General features: G+C 40.8%; 2 protein-coding genes across 3 annotated transcripts; both read left to right on the top strand.

Moving 5' to 3' along the window:
- Positions 1-675: 675 nt before the first annotated feature.
- On the top strand, positions 676-9,474 carry slc35b4 (solute carrier family 35 member B4). Its single transcript, XM_022216991.2, has 10 exons — positions 676-920; positions 2,304-2,417; positions 2,513-2,615; positions 2,729-2,778; positions 2,871-2,952; positions 3,356-3,416; positions 4,529-4,638; positions 4,754-4,829; positions 4,928-5,003; positions 5,689-9,474. The coding sequence occupies exons 1-10, from the start codon at positions 844-846 to the stop codon at positions 5,939-5,941; spliced, it is 1,002 nt and encodes a 333-aa protein (XP_022072683.1). The 5' UTR covers positions 676-843; the 3' UTR covers positions 5,942-9,474.
- LOC110967409 (uncharacterized) lies at positions 9,001-17,800 on the top strand. Of its 2 annotated transcripts, XM_022216996.2 has the most exons (9): positions 9,001-9,255; positions 11,700-12,939; positions 13,311-13,425; positions 13,893-14,073; positions 14,185-14,199; positions 14,415-14,498; positions 16,742-16,812; positions 16,927-17,062; positions 17,283-17,800. In XM_022216996.2, exons 1-9 carry the CDS (start codon positions 9,181-9,183, stop codon positions 17,304-17,306), a joined length of 1,941 nt encoding a protein of 646 aa, XP_022072688.1. In that variant the 5' UTR covers positions 9,001-9,180; the 3' UTR covers positions 17,307-17,800. The 2 variants fall into 2 exon arrangements, with proteins under 2 accessions (XP_022072688.1, XP_022072689.1); XM_022216997.2 differs by lacking the exon at positions 14,185-14,199 and having other exon boundaries at positions 9,003-9,255.
- The last annotated feature ends 3,807 nt before the right edge of the window (positions 17,801-21,607 follow it).

Raw genomic sequence — 21,607 nt, 5'->3', positions numbered from 1 at the left:
ATCTCCATTGTTTGGGGTACCAGTTATCCATTCAACCTCTCATGGGGCAGGACATGGCAAACTGAGTATTGCCACCAGGGCTGGGTCCTTAGTGCCATTTACGCATCAAAAAGATAACTACCTGGGATTTTTGTCTGACCCAGGTTCACTAGTAATGTTCTAGTTGAGACTAGTTAGACAAAAGTGCCACTAGTTGCTAAAGGAGTGACTAGCAGGAGATTTGGTTCAACTAGTGAAACATGATTTTGAACCAGTGTGACCAAATGTCCAACTAGCGCTGACCAAGACCTAACAAGTGTCGAAAACTGATGGCTTATATCAAGAAGTAATAGCCCAAAGGGTGGTAAGTTTATATTCTGCTGCTCTATCAGTCTCTGTGTAGCTTCAAGTAACCACAAAGTCTGACAGAGTGAGAGCTCGCTGCACTTTTGAATACGTGACGAACTGCGCATGCGCATCGTGGAGTGTAGCACTTCAGAACTGCGCAGTAATTGCGCTGTTAGCTCATTAATTCTTCAGTTCTGAGACATTTCAAAATTATTAACGGATAGTATTGTTACACAAACGGTACTGATATATAATTTGCGACTTTGTGTTCGTCACGTAAAAAAAATCAAGCACGCTTTTGGCCTTGTTGAGAATTGGACTCCAACTCCCATGAGCCACCGCGATCAGGAAGAACGCAATCTCAGTTTCAGACGTGTTCAAACGAGAGTTTGTGTAGCAGCTGAACACTTCCTGTAAAGCATAAACAGCGGCTCATTTGCAAATATGCGCCGTGTAGTTTTCAGGTTTAATAAGTAACACGTTTTTCCACCGACTTTCTTTTAGCACTGCGTCGCCATGGGGACCGTGATTGCCATTGTTCTCGTATTTGTCGGATGTTGTAGCAATGTGGTGTCTCTGGAGCTGCTTGTAAGGTCAGTGACAAACTTGAACCGTCTGTGGACTCATGTCGACTTTACTGCTAGAAGATCTTCTCAGATGTAACTGATGTCTGGTTTGGGCTCTCGCTTCACGAAAGGTGTTTACGGGATTAAACCGGAAGGAGGAGATTCATTAGCATGATGTCCAAGGTGGAAATCAGCTGTTTGGACTCCCTCACTGCTCTGATTAAGTTGCTGTTCCATGCTCTTGTATTGTTTCATTACATATTAACAGGAAGTTCTGTTTAATTAATTTAAAATGCATTCAGTGAAAGAAAAAGTCAAGACTAGTTAGTTATACAGCCCATTTAAAACAACAGATCCTGAGCTGAAAAGCTTTTGAATAGAAGCATGACTTACGAATCCCACAATTATTATTACAAAATGATCTGACATATTTATGTACCTCACTAATGTTTAAACTATAAATATTAATGTTGCATGATTTTGAAACAACTGATTTTGGATTATTAGATAGATGGATAGATAGATGGATAGATAGATAAACCTTTATTAATCCCACATCGGGGAAATTTACAAAAATTGTATTAATTTTCACCAAATGACTTGAATAACTCTATAAATATTTTATAGTTCTGCAGTGATTGGGATGATGTCGAAGAAAGTGCATTTGCATTGCAAATTAAAACTAATTTTCATACTTTGTGAGTACAGCTATTTGGAACTTTTTTCATATGGTGCAATACTGACAAAGACATTTGAAATAATCATTTTAATGTAGGTGGCATTCAGATCTGACTAGTACTAGTCAAACAGAGCTTTGTGATGCTTATTTAAATGGTTAAACAAATGAATCGTGTTGACTGGTGTAGTGGTAACTGACATTGAAGTTCTTTTTGGCAACCAAATCTTCCTTTTGTTTCTCTCCTGCCCTGCATTCATTTTGCTGTGCACATGTGGAGGCTGCAACAAAGTTCCTGTCTTGTAAATGAGATTGAAAAACAAAAACAACTCTGTATAAGTAATATTCTGTCAGACAGACCTTTCTTGTAGATTAGTCATGGAAATAAGAATCAGACATGTTGTAACATGATGTGTTTGAGTTATTTTATTTCACACTGCCTTACTGAGTTTTAACCATTGTTGGAATGACAATTCAAAAGCAATTTCCTCTGAAATTACAATTTGCACTTCAAATTATATTTCACCATGTGTTATCTTTTGATGAATGTTGACAAAATTGATTTATAGAGAGTGAACTTTTTAGTATTTAGTCATCACATACAGAGAGAGTTCCATATTCTGTCAACACAAACTGTATCTTTAAAGCTCAGTTTGTCTGACTTATCTTTTTTTAAACTCGTGTTTTTTCTGCTGCTCCACCTTTAGACTAATGTCTTTTATTGTGTTCCTCAGAGAGTTTCCAGGATGTGGCAACATAGTCACCTTTGCTCAGTTTCTGTTCATCGCATTAGAAGGTTTCATCTTTGAAACTAAGTTTGGACGCAAGAAACCAGCAATCCCTGTCAGGTAAAAAATGACTCAATAAAAAAAGGTCTGACCTTCCTGCTGCAGGTTAAAAGGAAAACCGACACAAAATCTCCGTATTTCTGTCTCTTTTCCAGTAACTATGTGATCATGGTGACGATGTTCTTCACCATCAGTGTGATCAACAACTACGCTCTCAACTTCAACATCGCCATGCCTTTGCACATGATCTTCAGATCAGTATGTATTACTGGTATTTCCCTTCCTGCTTGAATGTTCTCTGATATCACCATCCGTCATTTCCTCCACTTCAGTCTGACCTGTGTTTGAGCTGCTGTCTCGTTTCTCTGCAGGGATCGCTAATCGCTAACATGATCCTGGGAATCATCATCCTGAAGAAAAGGTAACCCTGCCTCAAGTCTTCCCTGCTAGTTAAAAGCATCTCTGTAGATATACATGAAGATTGATTGCTATCATTTGTGTCTCTCTCTGCAGATATTCAGCCAGTAAATACCTGTCTATAGCTTTAGTGTCAGCTGGTATCTTCATTTGCACCATCATGTCTGCCAAGCAAGTGGTGAGTCCTCTGCAAAACATGCTGCATTTTCTGCGCTGTGTTACTGATTGCAGTCTTAAAGAGCCCCTATTATGCACGTATACTGGTTCAAAATTAGTTTTTTGGGACAGACTTTTAAATATGTAACATGTTAAGGTAAATAAGTAATAAAAGAAAAGCCTGAGCTTCAAAGAAGATGATTTGGACAACTAAGGAGCAGGTCAAGAGAAAATAGCTCCCTTGACTTTGTAAGTTGTTGTTTTTTTTTTTTTGTGCTTTTGTTTGCTTTTATATGCTCAAAAAAGCTAAATAACCCGCTAAAGGAAAAGGAGAGACTCGGTAAGCATAATACGGGCTCTTTAACAATCTGCCGTTTCAACATTTTTATCATGCAATGATGCACTGTTGCTTTTTGTTTTTGCAGAATGTTTCCAGCGAAGGATCAGAAGATCAAGGATTTTATGCCTTTATACGCTGGCTTATAGGTGAGTAATGCTGCCTGGTATATGAATGGATAGATAAATTAGAGCTGGACCTATTGATTGACTGATATTAGCTTATTGCAGATATTTTGGCACCAATGTACAGGTCGAACTATAACGGACAAACCAGTGCAGGTCTTACATACCTACCTATCTCTACACCATGGCAGGAGTGGAGAACAGTTTGGCAGCACCCATTTATTACTCTGCTACAGGGGGGCAAAAACTTCTTTAAACCGATCACAATCATCTTGAGCGGTGATGAGCGCTGGATGAATCTACTTTAGCTGTGGAGCAGCTCACTGAGCTCATTAGAACCACGGGATTTGTTGGCGGTATGTGACTCTTGTATACCTTTTAATAAATCAATATCACAGAAGGTTGTGGGAAGTAAAATGGTTAAGTCGGTGTTACCGGTATGCGCCGATGTCACATTAAAAACATCCAGATACAACTGACGGTGGAAGTCATAAAACCAGTTAACGTTGGGTGTCATAGTCCTGCCAGATGCAGTCTGGACTTTCCCAAAGTGTGATCACAAGATTCAGTGTGTAAGCCTTTTGTAAACTTAGGACATATAGCGTTGCTGCTTCATTAGTTTGTTTAGGGAACGGCATTCTGTCATTTAGAAATATGTCAGTTTTCAGTCTAGGTTGGTGCTCAGAGGTTGTTGCCGTTTCCCAACGTGCAGGAGGAGCATAGTGGTACCAGTGTAAGTGTTGGCCCATAAGTGGAATATTCATCATGTCTTGTGTTTTTTTTTATGCTTTCTTTAGGGGGTACATTTTTCCTTTAATAGATATTTGCATGACAGATCTAAAACTTGAGGAAATAGAAAATTGGTGTGGAGAGAGAATATGACTCTGGATAACTGGAAGAAAGTGAATGAATGGATTAGAGATAAACGGAGAATGTGGGGAAAAGGAGCAGGGGCTTTGACACAAGCAGTGAAAGTCCGGCCAGCCTGGAGTAAACCAGAGACTGAGCTGCTAAGGGCTTCTTTTTATAAACAGGCATTGGTTTGTGCTCCAACCTCCTGGCCATTCTCTGCCTTTGATCTTTGACCTGCTTAAATCATACAACACATGTTGCTTTGCTGATTTCTGCTCATTCAGGTATCGCCATGTTGACGTTTGCTCTGCTCATGTCTGCGAGGATGGGCATTTTCCAGGAGACGCTGTACAAGCAGTACGGAAAACACTCCAAAGAGGCTCTCTTCTATAACGTAAGTGGCCTTTGAGTGCCGACCACCAGGCTGCCTCGTCTGAGTTGTTATCATTTGTTTTTCTCAGAGAACTGCGTTGAAATGTTTTGCACTGATTGTGTTAACGCGTTTGCAGCACTGCCTGCCTCTGCCCGGCTTCCTGCTACTTGCCACAGACATCTACAACCACTGCATCCATTTCAGTCAGAGCAGTAAGTTCCATCGATCGGTCGTGTAGAGCCTCTGTTTATGGCTCTAACTGGAGATATAGCTGATGTTTTTTTTTGCTTTTTGTTTTGGTTTTTTGCAGCTCCAGTGTTCATCCCTGTGGTTGGGTTTAGTGCACCGATATTGTGGATCTACCTGCTGATCAACGTCATCACGCAGTATCCTGCCAAGCGCTTTTGCCCTTTGTTTGTATTGGTTTCCGCACTGTCACATTTGATAGATTTTTCCAGATTCTGAACTTGGATGATCTGTTCAAAGCTCAGATTGCAGATGAATTCCACCTGTGACAAGTGGAGCTAAAGCATTTGCTGACCTGACTATTTTGATTAATCAGTTCATCTATATATTTCTTTTTTTACGTAAAATAGCCTAAATTCTCTGATTCCACCTTTTCAAATTTGAATATTTTATTTATTTTATTATTTCCTCTGAGGATGTATCTTAGGTTTTGGGAATCATTGATTGACATTCTTCACCCTATTTTGATATTTTATTGACCAAGCAACTAATTAATTAATTGAGAGAATAGCGATCAGATGAATTGGCATTAAAAATAGTCATTAGTCGCAGTGCAACTGAAAGCAGGAAGACTGGTTATCAAATCTCAGTACTTCTGAACATTGTTTCAAGTGTTATGACTGCATTTACCTTTAATGATAATATAGTTTTCTGTTTGGCCAAAGTTCTTGTGCAGCTGCAATAAATCATAAATGCTGATTATGGTACTCTGCAGACCATCATATGTGCTCCTCAGTAACACAAAAAGCATCGATGATCATGCTGAATGATTTTAAATTGTGAGATTTTGTTCCATCCTGTTGCGAACTTTAACTTTCCCTTCAGGTACGTGTGCATCCGTGGCGTCTTCATCCTGACCACAGAGTGCGCCTCGCTCACCGTCACTCTGGTGGTGACGCTCAGAAAGTTCCTCAGCCTCATTTTCTCCATCATTTACTTCCAAAACCCCTTCACCGCCTGGCACTGGGTGGGCACGGCGGTGGTCTTTCTGGGGACTCTGCTGTACACGGAGGTGTGGAGCAGCGTGCAGGCGGCGCTGCGTGGAGCCGACGCCAAGCAGCAGAAGAAGGCGGAGTGACGGAGCAGAGACTGACGGCGGAGTAGAAAACCAGCCACTGTGTTGGACTTAGGAATAGGTTTTGTTCAATTATCCTCCAGCAGTTTTGTACAGTTGAGGACGTCTTTTTTTCACATTTGATGAATACGGACACACAGCCGCTCACAGGATGAATCTGGTGGTCGGTTTTGTTTTCCTCGTCAGCAAATCCCATGAAAAGACCAAAACCAAGGTGTTACAAAACATTCACACATAAAGATGCAAAGTAGTTTTTTAGCTCTGGGGTTCGTTATATTGAACACATCATTGTCTGAATTAAAGGCCAAACCTTCTACACAGTCTTAATTCCAGACTTGTTTACCTCCCTGTGTTTGTTGAACCTGTTGGGGTTTCAATGGATAATTTTGTAAGATCATAACCTTAATATTGAGAACAGTCCAGTAAATTTGTATTTTATATATAATATTGCAGGATCTTAATAGTAATATTTAAATTAGGTTAATTTATATATTATTACTGCTAAGGCTTAATTTGGATATTTGCATTTGTAAGGTAGATTTAGATGACAACACACATAGTTAAACTTGCCTTATTTCTCTATTGGAGAGAATTTTGGCTCATAGTCTGTTGTTTTAAATATGCTGTTGAAATAACGGTGACTTGACTGTTTAAATGCAACAGCGCCAAAGCTTGTGTCTGAGCTGGAAGTGAAGCTAACTGGGCGATCACAGGATGGTTCCAGGAAGTTGAGCCTTTCTCATCTTCCCCCTGTAGTGCAGCCAGGCTCTTTTTCAGTCTGGGCTGAAAAGACAGATGTCGTTCACAATGAATAGCAGTCCCAGTTGTTTGAATCCTTGTGTGTGAATGTCTTGTTATGGGTGCTGCTTTAATACCTTATAGTCAGTGTTTTTGCAGGAATGGATCACATGACTACTGATGAACCAGAGATTTCTAGCCTCTTTCAGCTCATTGTTTTGTTTTTTTGGCTTCATTCTCATCACTTTCATTTAGTCCATTTCGACTTCAGAATGATGGAACAACCCTTGGTACACTCTCTGTTCCAATAGACAGCAGTTTGACGTTAAAAAGTGATAAGCCCAGAGCTGCATTCATCAGTTGGTTGTTTAGCAGGTATTTTTATCATCAACTTTAGGTGTTTTTTTTTTCATACAGAGCAGTTCAAGCACCCACAACTGCATCGTTTCATTTATTTAAAATAGTTTTTAACACCGTGGGACATAGTGGTTTTAGGGTCAATTTTAAGACAGAGATTGATGTCTGATGAGCAACCGGCAGTTTAAATACCCCCCACTCGTCCCACATGGGAGCAGCACACCCACCACACAGACACGATCTGTTTTTGTTTTGTGTCTCCAACTGTGCGTCTTCCTAATGTGTGCGTCTTTATGCTCATATTTCATCTGTTTGTTTCATGTATATATGCCATTTTGGTAGCCTAGCCGCGCTAGACAACCCAGGGCAACGAATTTAATTCTCTGCCAGGGTGGGTCTAGTTACCCTCCATAAGGCTCGAGGCTGGATTCTCCTAAAACTGGCCGGACCAATCACCATGAAGTGTAGAGTCAGAAGGCGGGCGTAACTAAGTGACGACAGAGGCGCGACGATTCTGACAGAAACAACCGGCGCACAATAAACAGTTATCTTTCGACTCGGCTTTGGCCACAGCCCTTAAAGATTTGAAGCTAAAATTCAACTTGAAAGATAAACGAAGGACGACACTGAAGTGTTTCATTGAGAAGAAAGACGTATTTGGACTTATGCCGACGGGATATGGCAAATCCTTAATATACCAGTTGGCTCCGCTGGTTGGGAAGCTAATGGGACTTAGCCAGAATCCGCCGGCGCTCTCGGAACTCCGTCAGCCTATTCGTTGCGCTGATTGGTTGTTTACCTACCCAATTGCTGCAGAGTGATTTGAAAGACAACCTTTTAGCCCGCCTCCCTCCCTGTCGAGCTTCCCTAGACCCTTGTGCCTTCAGAACATGGGTCTAGCGCGGCTAGGCTGCCATTTTGGTCTTTTGTGTCTCATTGAGTTGTACATCTCTGCCACTGTTTTGTCTCTTTGTTGTCATTTTACATCTCTTGACATTTCTGTGGTTGTTTTTGTCCCATTTTTGTCCATTTTTGCATCTCTTTGTTGCTCTTCTGTGTCTTTCTTCATTCAGTTGCAGTTTTGTCTTAGTTTATCTGAGTACCAGTCATATTTCTTTATGTTTTTTTTGTCCTATTTTGGTCATTTTCTGTCTCAATATGGTCCTTTTACATCTTTTCATAGCTATTCTATGTCTGTGTTTGTTTTGTGTCATATATTGGTAATTTTACATTTCTTCGTTGTTTTATGGCTCTTTATTGCTGTGCTACATATCTTGTTGACATTAGGGATCTTTTGTGTTGTATTTTGGGTATTTTGTGTCTCTGTTTGGGATACATTCTAATTCAAGAGCTCCCTAATCTGTCCATGCTGTTAGCAGGATTCATTCATCGCTGGTTTTGGTCTTTTCATTAGATTTGCAGACACCAAAAGAACACTAAAAATCCCAGACTTTCTCTCGTTTAACATTAGCTACCATCATAGATGCAGAAGCATGGTGCTTTTCTTTCATAGTGTCAGATTTAGTTACAATATTTATTTTTTAAATCTGACAGCTATCTCGCTTCGTGTTAAGGATCGTCAGTAGGTTTGCACTGAACACAGCCACGTGATGCTGAATGAACTGAAGCCATTGATGTTTGAGCAGCAGCTGGAGGTGGTGAGGCTGTCTGAACGTACAGAGGAGGGATTTATACACATCATTCGGTCACTGTGTCCTTATTGTCTCAGGTGTGTTGGACCAGTTATTTTTTTTTTTGTCAACAATAAATCTTTACTGACCGGTGAAAATAAAATGAAAACATGGCTGCAAATGGAGATGATTGATCCACCAGAGCTGCTGCAGGGCAGAATCATCTCTCATAACAAGAGGAGCATGCTGCTTCTGCTTATAGTGGAGTTTCATTACTATTTCATGCTGGGGACACCGTGTTCCCTCATGTTTCACTGACTTTAAGCAAGTCGACCAATCAGGAGCGGCGGCGTTGTTCAGCTCCGTCCAATGGGAGCGGCTGTTGCTGTCGCCCGGCGGTGGGAAGGGCAGTTAGCTGCGGCTGTTTGGGTTGATTTCAGTGAGAGAACATCCACGTTGTGAATTAAATAATCTGTTTAGCCGGAGATAGTCGAGGAGCTGCACCTGAGGGAGGGGATGGGGGGAAACAGTCCGAGTCACTTCTCCCAGGAGGAGGAAAGCGGAGGAATCACTTTTGTGAAGGGCATTCGGGTGAGTGAAAGCTCCGGAAAACTAAAGGTGCCTGCAGGCAGTTTGTGGAGCAGAAACAGAGGACGTCCGTGTCAGTGTCTCCTTTGGTTTTACACTAAAACTCTCATTCTTCATGAAGTCGTCCTGTGCTAGTTGTCACTCCAGTTACCCCGGTGTTAAATATAGAAGTAGCCTGTCAATAAATGCCTCTGACAGAAAACACACGTTCTGCTTCCAAAACCTTCAGCTTATATAGTTTTTTTTTTAATATCTTAACATGACAAAAACATGTATGATTAAATAACTTGAGTCAATCACTCACATCATTTGCTTATGCAGGCAAAAATGCCATTAGAGGTCCAGTGGGACTCATATACAGTATATTAATGCAGCCCTTAATTGGTTAAAAAATCTGCAACAGTTGTTAAATTAAGATTTTATTTTAAATTGCTTGAAGACAATTGCAATTTAAATGACGTAAGATGCAAATGGAAACATGAAACACTCATTCCAGGCTTTATTTCTGTCTTTTAGATGCAGATTCTTGGTCGATCCTGTATTGTTCAGCAGTTTGCTCCATTTGTTTCTTCAAAGTTGATTCTATCCCTTCAGATTCTGTTCAAGAGCTTCAGTTAAATCTGCAGCTAAATCACAGTGACTTAAACTTTTTTTAAAGCATGCACAAACGCATACTTTATTTACATATTAAACAGATACATTTTCGTACCATCTGGATACAATTAATACAAAATAGTGCTTGTAGGCCAGGGGTGTCAAACTTATTTTAGTCCAGGGGCCACATTCAGCCCAATTTGATCTCAATTGACCTGTAAAATCACACCATATTAACCTAGAAATAATGACAACTCCAAATTTTTCCTTTGTTTTACTGCAAAAAAAAGTACATTCTGAAAATGTTCACATTTAAGGAATTATCTTTTTACGAAACATCATGAACAACCTGAAATTTCATAAGAAAATAAATTTAATTTCAACAGAGTTATGCCTCAGTTTCCACAAATGAGATGCAAAATGACAAAAAAAAGACACAAATGACACAAAACAACAAAATAGACAAAAAATTAGACAATAAAGTTAGAAAGCGACAAAAGATGAACATGCATCAAAAACTAGACAAAAAATGATAAAGGGACAAAGAAAACAAGCAAAAAATGGACGAACAACACGAGACAATAAACACAAGATGACTGCACCTTTCAGAGTGTCCTTTTATTGTGGGCAGTCTAAGGCACACCTTTGCACTAATCATGGTGTCTAATCAGCATCTTGATATGGAACACCTGTGAGGTGGGATGGATTATCTCAGCAAAGGAGAAGTGCTCACTATCACAGATTTAGACAGATTTGTGAACAATATTTGAGAGAAATGGTGATGTTGTGTATGTGGAAAAAGTTATAGATCTTTGAGTTCATCTCATAAAAAATGGGAGCAAAAACAAAAGTGTATTTTTGTTGAGTGTATTTATCTTATCTAGGGCCAGATTGGACCCTCTGGTGAGCTGTTTTTGGCCCACGGGCCACAGGTTTGACACGCCTGTAGGAGGCGGTTATCAGTTCCTCTTTTTATTTTGTGATGCATTTTTAACTGCAGGTCTAAAAGGGCAACAAATTCCCCGTGTTTTATTTGTTTTATGTAAAATAATAACAACAAGGGGATCATAGAATAGATTGTTTTCATTGTGAACTATTATGAACTGATGTGATCAGTTTATTAGGTCGTGAAATTAACCAAAGTGATCTCAACAGTTGTTTTAATGAAACAAACTGATCCTGGTTCAGCTTGCTAGATTACCTAAAGACAGGCTTTGATAATAAGGTTTGCTCTTCTAAAGTCACCTCTAAAGATTAGTTTAATCTGGATTACTGTGTTAACAAGTTAAAGTCCCTCGGCTTTGTTGTTCCTATTGACTAAATCCTAAAAACTCACCACCGTGTATCTGAGTTGCATCTTTAACAGTTTTTGTCAAGACAGTATTTCCTTCATGTCTTATTAAAATGACTTTGACTGCATACCATTTATATAGGTGAAGGGAATTTGAAGGAGGATAATGATACAGAAAGTCTAACTCTACAATCTGACAGAATTGGTTGTTTGTGTTTGTTTCATATGAGACTCTGAAAGTCTGTCGTTTCAAGGTGAATATACTCAGCCATGGCATTGACTGCTTATTATGTTTAGGATGCATCTTGCAGCATCTAAAAACAGCATATGGGCATGCTAACAAGGTTAAAAAAAATACCATAGGACGTCTTCAACTTTGGTCAAACCTGAATTCCTGAAGTAAGAATGACTTAACTTTATTATTGTTGCTTTATTAAAGCTCCTCTGGGCATTTCTCTTTGCCCATCAAAGCAGATGGAAAAAGAAACAAAGCTGCACAAACTATCAGATTTTTTTAAAAATAGGCTGGTGGCGCTCATCGTTATTTTTCTTCTTCCTTCAGCTGTCAGACAGAGTCATCCACCGCATGAAACAGTCGCCAAAGGGCACCTGTCCTCAGTTTGCAGCTGAACCAGAAACCCCGGCGGTCACTGCAGTTCCTCCCCCTGCTGTGGAACACTTGTCGCCTCTTCTGTCGCCTCCTTCATCCATCCCCACTCCTCCTCTGGAAACTCCATCCCAGCCTCTGTCAGTGGAACCAGCTCCTCCCGTAAAACTGATCCCCCCTCCTCCAGTGAAGTTTCACTCCCTTCCTCCAACCTCCGTGGAGCCTGCAGCACCTCCTCCTCCTCCTCTAACTGACCCTGTTGTCTCGGCTCCACCTCCATCCACACCTTCCCCACAGGTTGAAGTACATATGGAGCCTGAATCTGTTCCTTCACCTCCTGCTGCCGAGCCGATAGTCCTGCCTCCTGTTGACTCCTTCGCCCCACCTCCTGTAGAGCCAGAAATCCCGACCTCGCCTTTGATCACTGAGCCGATCATCGAGCCTGTCGTCCTCCCTCCACCTGTAGAGTCCTCTCCAGAGTCTGTGGCTCCACCTGAACCTCCATCTCTTCCCTGTGAACTTGTGATACCAACACCTCCCACTACTACTGATCCTGCTGCTGTAGCTCCACCTCCTCTTGAATCTGCTGCTCCTTCACCTCCAGCAGAGGAACCGGCTCAACTTTCCCCCGCCGTCGAGTCTGCACCAGTTACACCAGTAATCCCACTCTGCCCTGTGGATTCACCTCCAGTTGAAGCTGCAGTTTCACCTCCGCAAGTGGAGACGGCACTGGTTGAGCCTGTGGTTGAACAAGTGCCTCCAGTCGTGGCTCCAGCTGTTGAATCGCTGCCTCCATGTGGCCTGCTTCCACCTCCTCCTGCTCCAGAGACAATTGCAGCATCTCCAGAAGTAGTTGCAGCACCTCCACCTCCTCCAGAGCTAATTGCAACGCCCCTTCTTGCTCCAGAGCCACTTGCAGCGCCTCCAGAGCCACTTGCAGCGCCTCCAGAGCCAGTTGCAGCGCCTCCGCCTCCTCCAGAGCTCTCTTTTGAGGAATCCCCTCCACCCTGTCAGTGTGTGGAGCTGGCTATTGTTCCTACTGATGCACCTGTAAATGTGCCCCTTCCGGAGCCTGTAGCTCCACCTCCTGTTGAACCACCTCCGTCTGCTGAGGCCGCCACCATCACCCTGACTCTGCCCCCGGTTGTTGAGGATGAAATACCTGTTGTCACAGCAGTGCCACCACCTGCAGCAGGTGAGTTTGGTCCATCTTTATCACCACACTTAGTGATATTTGCAAGTAGCCAAGTACTGACCGATGCATTTCAGTGCCACCACGTTCACTGGAACATGTTTGATTAATACGCTCATTCATGCAGATGCAGATGCTGCACATGGCGCAGATGAGCTCAGATCCACTGAGTAGGAAGCATCATACAGTAGTACAGTCTCAATAATATCCCATAGTTTCATCTGATACCAGAGAGTCGAACTGCCGCTGCGCTGGAACTTCGTGAAAAGCAAATCGGCTGCTTCATTTTGTCACAGGTTTTAGGTTTGTAGCAGCAGTTCAAATCGCAATAAATCCTAGAACTGAATTTCTTTTGCTCTTGTCTTTACATACAGCCCTGCCTGTTTCTCCTGAGGTGGTGGAGGAAGAGTTGAGGCAGAAGATCAAAGAGGAGATGCAGCAACGTCTGGAGGAGGAAATCAACCAGAAGAGGCAGGAGCTGCAGCTCCAGTAAGGACACGAGACTGAACGTTTTACTGAGTTTCTGTTGAAACTTTGTGGATGTGTGTGCGAAGGGTGATTTCTGTGTTTTGACAGTGTCAGATAAGAAGAATTAAAAACATAAAAGTTACATTTCTGAATCAGAGTAAAATTGTCTACTCAAGATGCCTCGTTAAAAGGTCTAATCTGCAACTATTCTGAAAACTGAAGTCTTTTTAAAAGCAAAAGTGCCAAAAATGGGGGGAAAAGCATTGTTACTGTATTCACTCTCCAACCGCAACTAACTTTTCTTTCCATAATCTGAAATATAGTTTTGATTTTGTCTATAAAATGTCAGGGAAACCTCCAGAACCCTAAAATATTCTGTTTACAAGAAAAGGAAATCCTCCCATTTAAGCTGTAACCGGCACAATCTGCTAGCAATGAATTGTCTGCTAATCAGCTAATTGATTAATTGATTAATGTGATTTGTGAAGGCTGGAGGAGATCAGGGCTCAGGCTCGAGCTGAGGCAAAGGCAGCAGCTCTGGCTCAGGTGGATGAGCAGGTGAAGAGGACTCTGGAGGAGGAGAAGACGGCCTACATGGAGAAGCTGACGGACTCTATCACCAAAGAGCGAATGAAGACCGAGGATGAGAGGCTCATGGTGCAGCTTTACGTAAGCAGAAGAGCACACGCGTGACTTTCGTATGTCAGGATCTCTCTTATAAATGTGAACTTCTTCCTCTTATTGTGCTTCTTTTTCTTTCTTGCCCTGTTGTTGTTTCAGTGGATGGAGATGAAGGTAAGACAGGGGAGACTTTATGCATGCGTGTCTCGCTCTTTTACTTTCATTCTGCACCGATCGCACCGAAATCAACCACCGTTTCTTTCTTTGAAAACAAGTCAAAAAAAGTAATTTATGACCACATGGGAACTGGGTGTTTTTGTCCACAAAATATGAACAAGATGGTTTTCGAGCTGCGCTGACGTTCTCCTCCGATGTTTAAACTCCTGCAGGCTCAGCAGCTGGAGGAGAAAGAGAAAGAGCTGAAGAAACGAGACTGTCTCTACAAGGAACATATCGCAAAACTTGAAGCAAAGGTTGGTTAACATTTTTGAGAATTAAAACGGTAGCTAGTGAGTTTAAAGTGAAACTGTGTAGGTTTTACTGAAGCAGACACTGTGGCTCTAAATGAGAGTTTTTACAGTACAATGATAAACACAAACACAAGCAATTATCCACCATTAGCGACGGATAATACCACTCAAGTAACTTTGTTTTTGGAACGTAAAAACACAAATAAGCACAAGATATCCAAAAGTAACAGCAGCACTAACCACATTCATAAGTTTGGGTAAATATTGCATTTGTTTTCTCAAGAAAAAGTTAAGAAACCCATAAAATGATTGGATGTCGAAAAAGAGAAGTGCGTTTTTTTTTTTCGAGGTCAGCAATCAAATGAACCAAATTATTGGCAGTGGCTATGTTAAAGTCAAATATCCTCAAGCAGTAACACCTGGATTTGCAGATGATTACTCACTAAGTGGTGTTATAGTATTGATGGTGCGAAAAATACTACATCAGAATTAAGTGAATGTGTCAGAAGTTCAAATGTTATTCTAAACAAAGAGCAACTTTCTCAGCATCAAATCAAAGCTACACTAAAAGATTCTAAGGGGGAAGTGTAAGGAGCTCTAAAATACTTTACAAATGCAATCAGACAGACCAAAGGTGACCAATCTATGCAAAGATCAATGCATCCAACTCTGTTCACTGAGCGATAGAAAAGCAACTTCACCACAGATACAGAAGTTACTGGTGGTCTCAGAGGATGAGTAGCATCTCTGGACCACTTTTCAGGAGGGGAAATGAGGCCAAATGTTTGGGGTGGGCTAAGACATGCCAGCATTTCACTGTAAATGGTGGAAAAGGTCCTAACTTATTTGAAATGTATGTAAATGCGACTCCACATCGATTGAGGAGAAGGAGTTCTCCATTCGTCAGAGATGTGCTCCATCGTCCGGTCTGCTTCTTCATGGAGAAGGAATCAAACTGCAGCAGGACAATGAGTCCAAACACACGTCAAACTTTGAAGAAGTACTCGACCACTAAACATTTATGGAGCGCTTAGAGTGAGAAAGCCAAACATCATAAGCTTTTTGGAAGATCATGCTGGAAAGACACGATTTTCAGAATTAAAGAAGATTAGTTAGATTGTAGATTAATTTTGTATTGTTTGTGCTCAAAACTGTTGCAATAAGTCTGAAACAAATGGAAAATAATCCTCAGTACTGGACTCACACCTTTGGGATATCAGTTAAAAGCCGTGCACACAGCCGGCATGCTTCACAACGAACACAACACATCTGTCTTTCAGTCAGATTCAGAGCTTATGAACAACTTCTCCTTTGTTATCTTTTCAAAGTCAAAGTGTCTCTCTATGTGTAATGAGTTAACCATGCATGTAGAATAAAAAGTATGTAGTAACAAAAAAAGACTTTTTTCATGCTGATTAGTCACCAAATAAACTAGCAGGACTCATCAAAAGTCGATTTTAGCTTCACTTGTTCAAATTTGTTTTGTCGGTTCAGTCATACACCTGGAAACATGAGCAAACATCCACACAAATGTCATCTATGCAGCATTGTTGCTTTTAGCTCCTCCACTTTAAACCACTGACGTATAAAGTTTCAAAATCTTTTGCCATTTCTGGCCACTGAGGGGCAGTGAGACTCAGCAGCACAGTGGATCAACAGCACAGTCGGATCATTAGTCCATAGTAGTGGTGCAACGGATCATCATTGATCCGTGATCTGTTCGAAACGATGTCATCGGTTTGGCACACACGTGACCCGCGAATCGATTTCTGAAAAAAAAAAGTTGTGCTCCGTCCGCACGCAGTTTGTGGCGAGCGGAGAAAGGAAGAGAGCAGACGTGGGGAGCGGAGGAAAGGAGGAGCTTGAACGCCCCGCGACACTTAAATCCCCTCTGTGGGAGCATTTTGGTTTCCCTGTCAAATAAGATGACGAAGGAAAGATTTCAGTGGACAAAACCGCGACGGTGTGTAGGCACTGTGGCATAAGAAAGCCATGTGACAGTGGAAATCTAATAATAAACAGACAAAACGTATGGGTTTTTTTTGTTCTTTTTTTTCTTTTTGCTGATCCGAAAAATGATCCGATCCGTGACTCTCGATCCGAGGACCGATCCGATCCCTGAGTTTAGTGATCCGTTGCACCACTAGTCCATAGTCAAGTGAAAGTAAATCTTTGTCTTTATTCTGGTGATGCAGCTGTGATATTTATTTTAACGATAATGTGAGGCGTTTGTGTCACTTTCACAGTGCACGGAGTTTTGCAAAGTGTCCGCTGAGAGCTTCCAGAAGGGCAAAGAAGAGACTCACAACTGTTTTGCGTAAGTCAGCGTTCTGGGTTTTTGTAGGATTCACATATGCAGAGTGGGATCAGTGTTGTGAAGCATTACTGCTGCGTTTATGTTCGTGTTAGTCATGTTAATGTGTCTTTTCAGGCGTTTCAACATCCAGCCAGTGTGTGGAGACCTGCAGAGTCAGATACTAAAGTGCTACAAGGAGAACACAGGACAGACTCTGTCCTGCTCCAGCATCGCCTCGGCCTACATGCAGTGTGTGGACAATGCCAAGAAGGTACGAGCCAACGTTTCAACACGTTTCTTGATTTCTTTCTTCTCTCCTTCTGATAACCTAGATTATTTTTCTGATGTGTTTTTTGATGCTCCTCTATTTTAAAGTTAGCTGATTTTATATGTATCTGTGTAAAGTGTCTTTGAGTGTTTTGAAAAGCGCTATAAAAATAGAATGTATTATTATTAACCTTTTAACCTGCGTCTGTTCTCTCCAAACCCAGAACAAGCGGATCACTGGCGGTTAATGTGACATCTGACAGGTTCACTGCTGCAGCAGAGAAAACACGATGGACAGAAATCCACAATCAGACACGACACAGAAGTGACAGGAGAGCAACTGAAGACGTGCCATATAACCGCATGAACCGACGTGTCTGGAGTAGTCTTCCAGTGCGGTGTGACAAAAACCAAACAGTTTAGCTTTAAGTAAAGAGACACTCGATGTCTGCACCTTTCTCTGGTTCTTGGGATCACCTTTAAACCAACTGGACAGTGTCTGGGATTTTAAAGTGCTTCTAAGAAACATGTTTTTTTCACAGCAGTGTGAATTCAAGTCAGGTATTTGTACGAGATATATGATTAATGAGAGCCTGTTTAATCATTGTGTGTGTGTGCCTTGATGTCTGGAAAGCTCGTGTTAAGAGTGCAGACACACGAAGGAACCATTAAGTGAGCAGAGTGCAATGTAACGAAGACTTTTATGAAAAACAGACACATCAATAAACTCAATATAAATATATGAATGCTTCAGCTCTAAAAATTATTGGTGGGGCTCTGCTAGATTACACACGCTGACATACAGGATGCAGTGCTGACATTTAGATCGACTAACTGTCTTCTTAGCCTTGTAGTGGCAGAAGGAAATACAGTATTAGGGTTTACTTTATTTGGTGCATATTTTAGTCATGGAGCTTATTTGAAGAAAAGAAGCACGGTTCTGAGAAGTCAGTGTAACACTGCTTAATTATTCCGCCAGGAGCTCAATATTTTCTGTCTCTTTCGTGTCATTTTTTGCCTGAATCACACATCTGCCTGAAAGGTCGACACAATCTGCACAGCAAACAAGACTAACTCGCTTTTCATTAAGTTGCAGTAATTGCAAATAGATCAGTCTGGCTGGATGTGCAGTATTATCATCATTATTACTAATAATGAGATGTGTCCTCAAACACAACATGTCTTTTCTGTAACAGCATTTGGAGAAATAGAGAGATCCCAAACACATAGCAGGTATTTAAGACAGAACTATATCTACACTGCATGCACAATTATCAATATTTTGACCTTATCGTCATTTTCATTCATATTTTCTAACTACCTTCTACACTCAATAAAAATATAAATGCAACTTTTGTTTTTGCTCACATTTTTTTTATGAGATGAACTGAAAGATCTAAAACTTTTTCCACATACACAATATCACCATTCTAAGGCACACCTGTGCACTAATCATGGTGTCTAATCAGCATTTTGATATGGGATGGATTATCTCAGCAAAGGAGAAGTGCTCACTGTCACAGATTTAGACAGATTTGTGAACAATGTTTGAGAGAAATGATCATATTATACATGTGGAAAAAGTTTTAGATCTTTGAGTTCATCTCATAAAAAATGGGAGCAAAAACAAAAGTGCTGCATTTATATTTTTGTTGAGTGTATAAAAACTTGAGTGCTAATTGGCTTTAAGCATTATCATGTAATGTGTATTTTTGTAATGAGGGAAGGTGTGACCTAAAGTGATTGTCACCTTATATCAATATGTGCATAATCATTAGGCAGCTTCTTTACCGAAGACAAAATGGGCCCAAAAAGAAATTTAACAGACTCTGAAAGGTGAAAGATTGTAAACAATTCCTTTCAGAGGGATGCTTTTGACGTAGGTTAGCTATTGAGGCGTGACCACCAAACAATCCAACGTTATGTTGCAAATAGTCAACAGGGTGGCAAGAAAGATGCAAATTAACTGCTAAAGGCTTCAAAAGAATTAAACGTGAAGCTCCCAGGAACTCATTAACCTCCAGTGCTGCCATATTCCAGAAATGTAACCTGCCTGGAGTGTCCAGAAGTAAAACTGAAATGTCAACACTGGGCCAAGAGATTTCTGAAGACAGATTTTTTGAAGGTTTTTTTCCACAGATGAAATGAGAGAGACTCTTGATGGATCACTAACGAGCACAGAGCTCCACAGGTGGAGGTGGGGTTCTGGTATGGGCTGCTATTATTAAAGATCAGCTAGTTGGACCTTTTTGGGTTGAAGATGGACTTAAGAAGAACTACCAAACCTGCTGCCAGGTTTTGAGAAGATACTTTCTTCAAGCAATGGTAAAGGAATAAGTCTACATCATTAAGAAGCCATGATGTTTATGCAGGACAGAACTCCATCACATACACACGTGGACAAAATTGTTGGTACCCCTCAGTTAAAGAAGGAAAAACCCACAATTCTCACTGAAATCACTTGAAACTCACAAAAGTAACAAATAAAAATTTATTGAAAATTAAGTAATCAAAATCAGCCATCACTTTTGAATTGTTGATTAACATAATTATTTAAAAAAAACAAACTAATGAAATAGGGCTGGACAAAAATGATGGTACCCATAACTTAATATTTTGTTGCACAACCTTTTGAGGCAATCACTGCAATTAAACGATTTCTGTATTTGTCAATGAGCGTTCTGCAGCTGTCAACAGGTATTTTGGCCCACTTCTCATGAGCAAACAGCTCCAGTTGTCTCAGGTTTGATGGGTGTCTTCTCCAAATGGCATGTTTCAGCTCCTTCCACATATGTTCAATGGGATTCAGATCTGGGCTCATAGAAGGCCACTTTCGAATAGTCCAACGCTTTTCTCTCAGCCATTCTTGGGTGTTTTTGGCTGTGTGTTTTGGATCGTTGTCCTGTTGGAAGACCCATGACCTGCGACTGAGACCAAGCTTTCTGACACTTGGCAGCACATTTCTCTCCAGAATGCCTTGATAGTCTTCAGATTTCATCGTACCTTGCACACTTTCAAGACACCCTGTGCCAGATGCAGCAAAGCAGCCCCAAAACATTACTGAGCCTCCTCCATGTTTCACCGTAGGGACAGTGTTCTTTTCTTCGTATGCTTGGTTTTTGAGTCTATGAACATAGAGTTGATGTGCCTTACCAAAAAGCTCCAGTTTGGTCTCATCTGTCCAAAGGATATTCTCCCAGAAGCTTTGTGGCTTGTCAACATGCATTTTTGCAAATTCCAGTCTGGCTTTTTTATGAGTTTTTTTCAGCAGTGGTGTCCTCCTTGGTCGTCTCCCATGAAGTCCACTTTGGCTCAAACAACGACGAATGGTGCGATCTGACACTGATGTACCTTGGCCTTGGAGTTCACCTTTAATTTCTTTGGAGGTTGCTCTGGGCTCTTTGGATACAATTCCAACGATCCGTCTCTTCAATTTGTCATCAATTTTCCTCTTGCGGCCACGTCCAGGGAGGTTGGCTACTGTCCCGTGGGTCTTGAACTTCTGAATAATATGAGCCACTGTTGTCACAGGAACTTCAAGCTGTTTAGAGATGGTCTTATAGCCTTTACCTTTAAGATGTTTGTCTATCATTTTTTTTCGGATGTCCTGGGACAATTCTCTCCTTCGCTTTCTGTTGTCCATGTTCAGTGTGGTACACACCTTTTCACCAAACAGCAGGGTGACTACTTGTCTCCCTTTAAATAGGCAGACTGACTGATTATGAGTTTGGAAACACCTGTGATGTCAATTAAATGACACACCTGAGTTAATCATGTCACTCTGGTCAAATAGTTTTCAATCTTTTATAGAGGTACCATCATTTTTGTCCAGGCCTGTTTCATTAGTTTGTTTTTTTAAATAATTATGTTAATCAACAATTCAAAAGTAATGGCTGTTTTTGATTATTTAATTTTCAATAAATTTTTATTTATTGTTACTTTTGTGAGTTTCAAGTGATTTCAGTGAGAATTGTGGGTTTTTCCTTCTTTAACTGAGGGGTACCAACAATTTTGTCCACGTGTGTACATCCAAGTCCTCCACTGTGTGGCTTAAAGACCTTAAAGATGACAGAATAACGACATCCTCACTGATCTACGGAGAACTTTGGGCTCTCCTTAAATGTGAGATTTACAGTGAAGGAAGATGATACACCTCTTTGAAAAACATTTGGGAGGCTGTGGTTTGAAAAGGTAATCAACAGATCCAGAAATTAACAGACTCCATGGATGGAAGCCTCATGACAGTTATTAAAAAAGGATGGCTGCATTAGTCACTGAATATTTACTTTATTTATTTATTATTTATTTATTTGTTGAAATGTCAGAAGTGCTTATTTGCAAATTTCAAGTGTATTTGTTCTTCTTACTCTAAAATGAAAATGGAATAAATGAAAAAAGTGAGATGGGATTTTTTGTTTTCCGTTTAGTTGCATAACAATTCTGCACACTAATAGTTGAATATTAATTGAGCACACATAGATATTCTCCCTAGAAAGCCAAAACTCACTGTTTTTCTTTGTTAAATTCTCAGGTTTGAGGTTGATTAACA

The sequence above is a fragment of the Acanthochromis polyacanthus genome, chromosome 8, assembly GCF_021347895.1.
Source record: "Acanthochromis polyacanthus isolate Apoly-LR-REF ecotype Palm Island chromosome 8, KAUST_Apoly_ChrSc, whole genome shotgun sequence".
Classification (NCBI taxonomy): Eukaryota; Metazoa; Chordata; class Actinopteri; family Pomacentridae; genus Acanthochromis; species Acanthochromis polyacanthus.
Note: the sequence above shows the minus strand (reverse complement) of the source record. Positions and strands in the feature narration are given on the sequence as shown.